The sequence below is a fragment of the Azolla caroliniana genome, unplaced genomic scaffold, assembly GCF_043228905.1.
Source record: "Azolla caroliniana isolate FFs.n. ecotype wild unplaced genomic scaffold, voAzoCaro1.0.p SCAF_7, whole genome shotgun sequence".
Taxonomy (NCBI): Eukaryota; Viridiplantae; Streptophyta; class Polypodiopsida; order Salviniales; family Salviniaceae; genus Azolla; species Azolla caroliniana.
In genome coordinates this window covers 992996-1003942 of record NW_028230442.1, presented here as the reverse complement: position 1 = coordinate 1003942, position 10947 = coordinate 992996, and the positions used below count along the sequence as shown (strand labels likewise).

General features: G+C 36.8%; 1 protein-coding gene across 1 annotated transcript; it reads right to left on the bottom strand.

Annotated features, from left to right (window-relative positions):
- Window positions 1-247: 247 nt before the first annotated feature.
- LOC147861437 (uncharacterized) lies at window positions 248-1614 on the bottom strand. Its single transcript, XM_087322698.1, has 3 exons — window positions 1252-1614; window positions 716-851; window positions 248-592 (listed from the first exon to the last, which is right to left on the bottom strand). The coding sequence occupies exons 1-3, from the start codon at window positions 1554-1556 to the stop codon at window positions 566-568; spliced, it is 468 nt and encodes a 155-aa protein (XP_087178824.1). The 5' UTR covers window positions 1557-1614; the 3' UTR covers window positions 248-565.
- Between the last annotated feature and the right edge of the window lie 9333 nt (window positions 1615-10947).

Below are 10947 nucleotides of genomic sequence, written 5' to 3'. Positions count from 1 at the left end.
ACATAAGCATAAACTATAATCAAAATTATCACGATATAAGTTATAGTTATGCGCGTAACATGTAAGCAATAATTGAGAATCTCCATCTTCACACTATAGACTGCTATATAATCAAGTTTATCTTATTTTGTACAATGCACTCTATGTAGTGTTCATATACATATATATGTGCACATGCGATTCGTCCATGCTTGATGTGTAAAGCTAAGTAAGAAACCGTGGAAGAATAGGCAAACTTAGAATCGTACATATCTTTTTCAGCGTTTACACTACAGAGAAAGAGCTCCAAACATCTCAATTTCTATACAAAATATACTTCTTACAAAATAGAGTACCCATATTTGGTGATTTTAAGGTCCTCTCTTTCAAAGAAAGCAAGACAAAAAGATCATCATTAATTGATGATGATGATTGATTGATTGATGATTCCAGAGCAGTGACATATATATATATATATTTAAGCATATCATTTTTAGAAGTATATACTAGTAATAGTGGTGGTAGTTGTAGCTATGGATTGGCCAAATTTTGTAGAGACAAATTGAACCCACAACATTAGTCTTTGTCAAATGTCATAGGAATTGTCCAATACCTGCCCATACACACAACAAGAATAGGAGTTTTGTTAATAATACCTATTGACCTTTGTCCTCATCTAATGGAATAGAATGTTGTTAGGAAGAAAACATATATATATATATATATATGTAGGTACCTTGGGTGGAACCAATGAGACATGTGATGGGGGCTCACGAGGTGAGCTCCTCAAATAATGATAAGCTCTAGTCTTGCCTCTTCTGAGCAATCCTTTGGAGACGGGTGAGATGAGGCTATCTGTAGGGCTATTGTACCTACTACCATCAACGCATTAATAAAAGGGTGTCCATCAATTCCATTATAAAGTTCCATGAAAATTGTTTTGTGAAGAAGTTGTAGGCATCTTCCGGGAATGTGCTTCGACAATTCTCCGAATGCCCTTCGGATAATCTCTAACTAAATTTCCGTTATCACCCCAAATGCCCTTGGACATACACACACCAAACCCCTTCTTCCACCCCAAAAGAGCTAAAGAAAGAGGGGGTGATGAATTGGACCATCATATGAGTTTCTACATAAACCCCCCAGGGGCATTTGGGAGAATAACAAAAACTAAGGGGCATTCGCATGAAAATAACGAAAAATTCAGTTTATTTCTTCCTAAAACATTATAAACACAGAAGACAGTTAGAAGAGGATATCATCAGCACTAACCTTCCTGCAGGAAATCCTGTTGTGACCTTTGATCTGGTATCACTAGTAGTAGAAACAGAGGAACCATGGGTTTCGATCTGAGACGGATTGTTGTTACATGAGTCCGGTACTAGATTCTTCTGAGCTTTGAAGAGGCTTACATGATCAGCGGGACTAGGGTTAATAGTGCGATTATTGATCAAGCCAGCACAAGTGTTCTGCTTCTTGCTTTCCAAGAGAACATGCTTGCGATTAGGAGCAGAGGATTGCTTCATCTCAGATTGATCATCACATCTCTTGGCACTCGTAGTGTTGTAGGAGGCCATGATTAAAAAACGCTGAGATGGATTGATGACTAATTAATTAGCTAACGCAGGGATGTTGTTCTTTGCCCCTCTGGATTTCCTCTGTTTTCTCTCTTCTATATACATAAAATGTATACTATACTCACTCACATATGGCGCCGGGAATATGTATGTGTACAGGTTTTGGCCTACCACTAACGGCTACCAACAACATACATACATACATACATACATACATACATGCATGCATGCATAGATACATCCATAGATGTACTATATGTATGTATGTTTTAGGTACACAACTTACTAAACTAGCTACACTACGAGTCTACGACACTTAGAGAGCCCCTTATGTTACTATGATACATACACTTAAGAGAGGCCACCATGTCACACTCTCTTTACATACACTTAGTGAAGGCAATGATCTCCTCGAGTGTCTCTTGAAAGATCTACTATTGCATGACCTATGAGCACGCTTAGTTGAAGCAAGCTAAAACCATAAATGTTTTGTCGCCAAGGGAGTCGTTCGTGTTCTATGCAATGCCTTCTCGTCTCGGAAAAAGCATTGGTGCCCTAGTTCAATTGAATACCTTGTCCTTTCGGTGTTGGAGCTTGTTGAGAACCTTTCTTGGACATTAATGGCTTCAATTCGAGTTAGAAATGTGTCTTTAAAAACCAATAAATAACCCACAAAATAATGTTAGCAAGCAAAAAGACAAGGTAGATAAATCTATGTTTAGAAATTAGCATTTAAAAGTAGGACGTTATACGATTATTCAAATACTTCATCATGTCTCTTCAATGCAAATACAATGAGGATCATGGCAATATCCCTTGGTACTCACTAGTACATCGGAATCACAATACACATTAGCATTGTGAGGTGCCAATTGGAACCATGGCTGACTAGTAAAGAAATACATTAGCTCTTAATTTTTAGATGGCAGATCAACATAGTACGATTTCCATAGCAAAAAACCTCACTATGTTTAAAATTTTGCTAAGATCAAGGACTAATATGATGAGGATTGATGGTGCTTCTCTATGTGAGGGCCGAGGATCAATAAATTGTCCTCAAATCATTAATGTCCTCCCAATGAATGGACAACAAAATCCTTGGAGGTGGTGGACAAGTTGATCAAGAATATGACCATGGTCCATGTTGTTGCATACAACTTCAATGTTTCCATGCTAATTTCAAGATCCATCACAAAATCTTTGTAGTAATTTAAACTTTTTCTTTGATACTACCATATGTTATTTATAAGGACATTACACTATGACTTGCAATTGAATTGAATTCACAACGTAGCATATCTAGTTGATATGTTAAATATCTAGTCCTCAAATTATGTTTTAAACCAATACATATTAATACCTTATGACTATCCCAAAATACAATGATTCACATTCTAACATGTGGTATGCACATTATACATTAGTCAAGGATTCTTTAAGTGCTAATTTGTATATATCTAAATTCAAGAATCAACTGGAGAAATTTGACATCATACAAGCAAAGTATTATACTATCTTAAATTGGAAAGTTAGATATCAAAACACCCTATTACAACATTATGTTATTAGGCAAGGGCAAAATGTGTTAGAGTCTAACTAATTAATTAAGCAAAACATAAGGAATTGTAGACCAAAGAAATTAAAGATGGATGTCAAACCACCCAACTTCCCCTAGTAACAGCGTGATACGGAACCGAACATCCTCGATGTCCCATATACCATTGAGGGTTAATGGGAGTCGTACGTGCTTACTTAACATGAGCCATAGCTACACTCTCATAGCCTCAACATAAGTCAAGCCCCTTCTCATAACCTTGAAAGGAATTGAACTCATGACCTTGTGATACACAAGTTGAGGCCATGCCATTAAGTTATTCATTAAAACACAAAAAAATAGTATTTTCATTTGTTATTTCATTACAAAAAATTTATGTATATTCTAGATTAGTCTAGAACATTTGTGTATATTTTCATTTGTCTAGAACATTTTAGAAACTTCAAGAATACTCCTAAGAATGCTATAAATAGAGGCATATGACACTATTCAACACCAATTCGGTTCAACGCTAGTCTTAAGCCTCTTAGCCATCCTTGTAATCTTCATCATATAATATACTTCTTGTTATCATTCTCTCTCTCTCTCTCTCTCTCTCTCTCTCTCTCGTGATTCCCACACAGTCTTTCCCTCCTCTCTACATCTTGTACTAATCCCAACAATACTCTCTCACTCTCTTTCCTCTATCTCTAGTACTAATCCTCTCTACCCATAGTACTACTTCCGATAGTTTGAACCGAATTTTCTTTCTTCTTATCCTCCAATCCTCTAGTCCTTATCTTCTTAACCTTCTTCCCTCTAGTCCTAATGGCCTCTGTTAGTGCACAAGAATATCAATATGTCATCTCGGAGCTTCAGTGCTCGAAAGAAAAGTTCGTCACACTAGAACAAGAAAATCAATGTCTGTTGGGGGATCTACAACAAATTACCATAGAAAAGCAACAACAACATGGGGAATTGACATTACGAGTACAACAATTAGAAGCAAGTATCGTATCACTACAACAAGAAGGACTGAGTACTCAAGGGATTCCTAAATAGCCCACGATTGGTCTTCCCATGAAGTTTGATGGAACACGATCACAGTTCAGAGGGTTCCTTAACCTAGTATGCTTGGTTATTCAAATTAATTGTTAAGCGTTTGGATTGCACCACAACCAGTCATGAAGAAGAGCGCATCAACAAGGACGTAGTACGTGTTGAAGGACCTACGAAGAGGAAACGGCAAGAGGAAAAGAGGCTAAGGGACGTCCAAGTGTGAAAGGCCCATACCCTAAACGTTGCCGTGACGATTTTCGGCTACGGTGTGAAACCGAGTGAGACGAATAAACCAAGGATGTGCAACATTGCACATACACTTAGCAAATAAGCCTGCAAAGGCCTAGTGGCAATTGAGTTCATACAAAGGGGTGCAAGCAAGGTTTGAACCTTGCACCTCTAAAGATATAAGATAATTGCCTTACCACTAGGACAACTATCACCACTAGGACAACTATCATATAGTGTAGATTTTATGTATTTACTTTTCATATATGAATTATAGATGAAACAACCATTAGAAAACCATGTGCACAAAACCATGGTTCTAAACCCATGGTTTGTGCATGACATAAGCAAAACCATGTGCACAAAACCATGGTTTTAGCCCATGGTTTTGTGCATGTCACAAGCATGGAAAGACCTATAAAAGCCTCTAGTTGGGCTTGTGTAAGGGGCCCAGGGCTCAATATGTGATATCACCAACACCACTATCATCAATATAATTATATTTGTCTTTATCTTCTTCATATTTTTCTACTTCTCAAGTGTAGAATCTTTCTTCTTCTCAAGTGAACAAATTTCATCCAATTTTACATTGATCGTCATCTCTTCGATAATTCCGCGAACGTCCTCCCCAGTCCAAGACCCCGGTGGTCGCTCAAGTAGCACACGCACGCGCGAATCTTCGCGACAACGTGAATGCTATATAAACCACATAGTGGTGGCTTTGTGAGGGTTCTCCCATTTGTAAAGATCTCCTATTGATTAGAGCTAGAGCTTCCTCTCCTCCTTCTTGTAACCTTTGAGGTTAAGAGAGATTAGTGAGGTGTTTAGTTAAAGAACACTAATCTCTCTCCTTGTTGGTGCTAGACCTCTTAGCAAAGAGGGTTAATAAACATACTCTTCCTTCTTATTGTTTATATTTATTAACCTATTGTCTATGAGAGAGAGCTTGAGAGAGTGAGAGAGATATCGTGCTCAATCATTTACTAATCGTTAAGTGAGTGTGAGGCTCGGAGGTATCCAACAACCATCTCCGCCCGATTCGCCATCAAGAGGGTATACGCCAGTCCGAATCCCGCCACAACATAGAGGAGCTTACTCCATCGATATATAGATCCTTAACATTAATCCTTCCCGATATCCAACCAATGCATCACGGGTAGGCTCATAGGCACATTACTTGGTGATACAACATTAGCACAGTTCACTACTTTATTAGAAAAAGGATTTCCTTTGCTAAATAATTTCGAGGAGTTTATTAGTAAGTTCAAAGTGTGTTTTGGAGATACCGATAGTGTTAGGACAATAATCAATAAAATCCGAAGACCATGTCAAGGATATTGTCTCGCCTCAGTTTATGCCACACATTTCCGTCTACTCATAATCGATATCCCATGGGACGACCAACCATTGATGGAACAATTTCGGTTTGGCCTACGCAATGACATCAAAGATTTACTCCTGACTTTTACAAAAAACCAAAGTTGCTCACGAAGGCAATCAGTTGAGCGGTACGATGCAATAATCATCTTTTCGAATGACATTCAGAACAACAACTACAAATGCCAAGGACAAATTTGGACCCCACGTATGCATCAATCATAGCAACACCTTTCCCAAAGGAATCATATAATGCGTCCTCTGCAAATACGCCAACACCAATGGAATCGACACAACACGTCATTGTGGACCATTATCGGAAGAAGAAAAACAACGATGCCGAGCAAATAGCCTATGTGTATATTGCGGCGGTCCAGGGCATATTGCAGGAAATTGTCCCCATAGGCCAAGACTATAGTTAAATCAAGTAGTTGATGTTACTAAACCCGAGTCTATTTCATTAGGAGTGTTTGATAATCCTAGTAGTCCAAGTATCAAACAAATTTGATGTCCTTAGCCAACTAGAAGAAGAGTTAAATTATTAAGTCCGGCCAAAATAGGAGTCGTTTGGTTGGACAACTGGATCCGTGTAGCCCATTAGTGGTTTCATTTCTTCTAAGCAAGTTGTCAAGGTGTTCTTAGCTCAAGTAGAAGTTAGTACTACAAGCAACCGTTCAATACATGTTTTAGCACTCCTAGATATTGGGGTGAATTCTTGCTTCATGGATAGGAATTTTGATCAAGATCATCAGATATCTCTAAGAAAACTTCCTTGCCCAGCTTCCATAGTATTCATTGATGGTTGCCCCATTGCTTTTGGAAATACCGTAGAAGAGTCATAGCCGGTTCGTGTTGTCCTAGATAATTTGGCATGTGTAATACCATTTAATATAAGTAGTAGCCCTGAACATCCAATTGTCTTGGGTTTACCATGGTTTGAGTTACACAACCCCGAAATCGATTGGACAATGAGAGAAATCAAGTATCGAAAATCTCAAGCATCCGCTCATAGAATTCCAACCATTTCGCTACATCAATTACGTAAGGAAAGACAAAAGGAACCAATGTTTTTATTTGCCACATCAATGAAGCCTTCCAGTATCATTAAGGAGAAGTCAACAATTTAACTTCCAGAGAAGTATCACCATTATGCTGATGTTTTTGATAAGGGGACAATGAGAGAAATCAAGTATTGGAAATCTCAAGCATCCACTCACAGAATTCCAACCATTTCGCTACATCAATTACGTAAGGAAGGACGAAAGGAATTAATGTTTTTATTTGTAGCATCAAAGAAGCCTTCCAACATCATTAAGGAGGAGTCAACAATATAACTTCTAGAGAAGTATCACCATTATGCCGATGTTTTTTATAAGGGGACAATGAGAGAAATCAAGTATCGGAAATCTCAAGCATCCACTCATAGAATTCCAACCATTTCGCTAAATCAATTACGTAAGGAAGGACGAAAGGAACCAATGTTTTTATTTGCAGCATCAATGAAGCCATCAAATATCATCAAGGAGTCAACATCTTTAACTTCCAAAGACGTATCACCATTATACCGATGTTTTTGATAAGGTAAAAGCTAATACTCTTCCTCAATATCGACCGTATGATTGTCCCATTGATATATAGGTAGAAACCCTAAGCCATAGCATATTCACACTTGACTACTTTATGCGAAGTGGTCAAGTGATAACACACTTAATAGTTATCCCACACAGTAGAATTGAACATACTCTAACTTATATCCTCGTTCGTTTCATAATTAATCCACATGTACTCATCATAAGAATAGGGAAAACTATAGAAAGTCTATTTCATGATCAGTTATAGTTATGCATGTCACACAATGTGAGTAGTTTTGTCTAGGTGTTGAGCTAAAAAGAGCATATCATTGGTCAAATGGGAGTTTTGGTCAATGCATATGGTTTGATAGTTGTTGTCAAAGTGATTGAACATATGTGGCAGATGCTCAATACAAGGGAGAAGCCAAAATGCTCAACTTCATCATTATTTATAAATGAAATGTGAACAAAGCCATCAATATTCATTATGAATGCAACATCAAAGCCCCTCTAGATATGTTCCATCAAAGCCCCTCTAGATATGTTCAAGGTGGTGGATAGTATGTAAAGATAGTAAAGTTGCCTTCCTTCTTAGGGCAAGTGTTGCCTTATCAACAATACTAGCTTAGCATTCCTCTAAAAATGGATGGATTTGCATACATTGCGTTACCTGACTTGATACCATTATGCTTGTTTAGGCAAGCCTTTTACCAACATGAAGGCTTATAAATGGTGGATGAGCTCCAATGATTTGGATCAACCCTAAACTTGGGCCAACTTTGACGATTTCTTTGAGAAGGAACTCCTTCCTCAAAAGGAACCATTCTTCTAAACTTAACAAGTTCAAATGACTTCCATAATATTCAAAACAATTAGTTGTTTAGGGTGGTTAATCTATTTGGGAATTCATGAGCGATGTGGTCAACTTCCTATACACAACAAGAAAGTGGAGAAAGTTTAGGCCTCCTTAACAAAAAACAAGCCTTGTCACATGTGATACAACTTCTTTCTTTGGATACTTTTTTTGAGAACCTTCAAGCATGGTGGTTGTAATGAAGAGCATGCGTGACTGGTATTTTCATGAACTTATGTCAATTATATCATGGGTTGTGTGAGTTGTTTCATTTGTTGTTTCCCGTATGTCCACATTTGGGCCAATGACAAAACAACTCACAAGTTTTATTTATAAATTGATTGAAAAGTTGAGATGGGTAGAATAGCCAAATACCCACACCTATATGGTTTCTATGAGGTGAGATGAGCCTTATAGATGTTTGGTGGCGTGTAACAATCGGCAACGGTTCGGTTCAGTTCGAGAGTGTCAAACTCAAACTATTTAAAACCGAACCATTTATAAATTTTGAAACTTAAACCAAGCCAAACATTTAAACCATGAAACCGAAACCGTTAAAATTGAACCAGTACAAAAAATCAAATGACCAATAAATGGATTGCATCGAATGCATGTTGAATCATGCATGGACACACCACACAAGGAAGACCCTCAATCGTATTTACCTAGCCAACACATTGACATGCATATTTATGTTAGTAGAGAATCGAACGGGTACCACCATCGTCACTCCTTTGTATGTAGAACTTCTAGCATGTCAACAAAATAATAAAATAGAAAATATTTCCATTTGCTATGATCAAACTATGGTTTGCTAGTGTTTTCTAGATAATGTAGGAGACATTAATGTGAATGATAATGTGGAAACGAATGTCTAGTCAAAACTACAAATTCTTTTATATAATGAATTTCCCACTTTCATGACAAGTAGAGTGTTTTATTGATTTATAAATAGTAAATCAATTATCAAAACACAACATCTCTTAAATGCAAGCGAAAGCCCCTTATATGGATGAGTTTGATAAATTTTCATGAGTTTATGGATAATTTTGCTAGTGTTGCTATTCATCTTATATTTCAATGTGGAATATGTATTGAGTTTATTTGTAAACTCTTTCCAAATAAACATTGGAATGTTGTCACCCCATAGAGAAGCATTAGTGTCACCAATGTTTCAAAGATGTATTTTGTGAGAACCTGACATTTGATTTCTTCTCCATTGAATGTGTTCATTTCTCCTCAATTGCATTGGGAAAGACAAAGGGGAAACAATATGGCTTGCCAGCATTTATGCACCAAATGATGCCATTCAACTATTGGTGATGCTTACATCTTGTACGAGTGGTTGCTCGGTAATTTTAATATGTTGTCAAATTCACCTCAAAAATAAATACATAGTTCAATGGATAATCTAGAAAGAGAGACTTGATATTTGTTCATAGTAGAAGTCATTGAAGTACGATTAGTGAAGTTGGATTCATAGAATAGTTCTTGGTTATACCTTTCAATCTATGCAATGTTAATCAACATGGAGTTTGTTGGATCATATATATGTAATGCATGATGAGGTATACTTGTTCTAAAATATTGATAATGTATATGTGCCTAAGGTATGCATCATCATATGATTTTCGATTTGTCTTGTAATTTGCACATCAAATAGCTCTAGTTGGTTTCCAACCTTTATTAGGGAGATAGCCCCTTTGGTTTATCTTTTGGTTTCTTGAACATGTTTGCAAAGTTTTGAGACAATTTGTAGGAGGGTTTACAAGATGAGTTAAGAGTTCAAGAATTAATAGATAGATGTAATGCAATGTTCGTGTCCCCTCCATTTATGGTTTGGTAATGGATATATAGGTTACCTCATAGCGTGCTCTACAAGACCTTGATGTGCATAATTATCAACAATCTCGTTTTATAGGCTTGAATCTGAAACTAAGTTATTGTAATGGCTAGTCCCATCATTTCTTTTATTGGGGTAAATGTCCGCTATGCTAGATTGAATTTGTTGCAACTTGCACCTAATGATCAACACTAATTTGTTTGCTAACTAATGTGTACTGTTTTTTTTTCCCCAAAAAGAACACTAATTTGAGTTATGATCCCACAAATAATTATTGGCAATATTGTATTCAATATTTCATAAATCTATCACTTTAGGGATGCTCACTTAGTAAGGAGATGTGACAAGCATGGTCAATGTTATTGAGCAACTTAAAGGTCATCTTACGATATTGTTTCAAGATTCGTAAAGTTTCCTAAACCATGGAGATTTGGTCTTATTAACCTTCTACCAAAAATGTTGATGAAAATAATTTCATATCTTATATAAAATCATATTTTATTTTAATATTCCCATGAGCCTTACTAATATTTCCAATTTAAGATATCAAATATGGTTCTAAAGTTATACAAACATCATTTTATGTTCATGGACTGCCCATTGTATACAACGGTCATGCTTGTGTTGCAATTACATGCAAACTACTCTTTATTAGGTGGCAATGGCCAATGCTCAAAGGGCTTATAACATTCTTGTCATTCACCTTATGGATGTTGCTAGATCAAGGGGAGCTCGATATCTTCATTCACGATTCTTTATGTGCTTGATAGATATTTCTACATTTTTTAGTACATGTGACCCATATTGAATCTCAACCCCAATGGAATCTACACATATTCCATTGCTTGATACATTGGCACAAGGACCGCTCTCGAATGGTTAAATCTTATATAGGAGTACTTAAGGATAAAGTATTTACCTTGTAA

Excerpts from the sequence above, each read along its gene's own strand:
- LOC147861437 (XM_087322698.1), bottom strand. The coding sequence starts at position 1,556 with ATGGCCTCCTACAACACTACGAGTGCCAAGAGATGTGATGATCAATCT. Across the intron at positions 852-1,251 it reads ACAGGATTTCCTGCAGGAAG|GTACAATAGCCCTACAGATA; the intron begins GTTAGTGCTGAT and ends TGATGGTAGTAG. Across the intron at positions 593-715 it reads TCTCATTGGTTCCACCCAAG|GTATTGGACAATTCCTATGA; the intron begins GTACCTACATAT and ends GTGTATGGGCAG.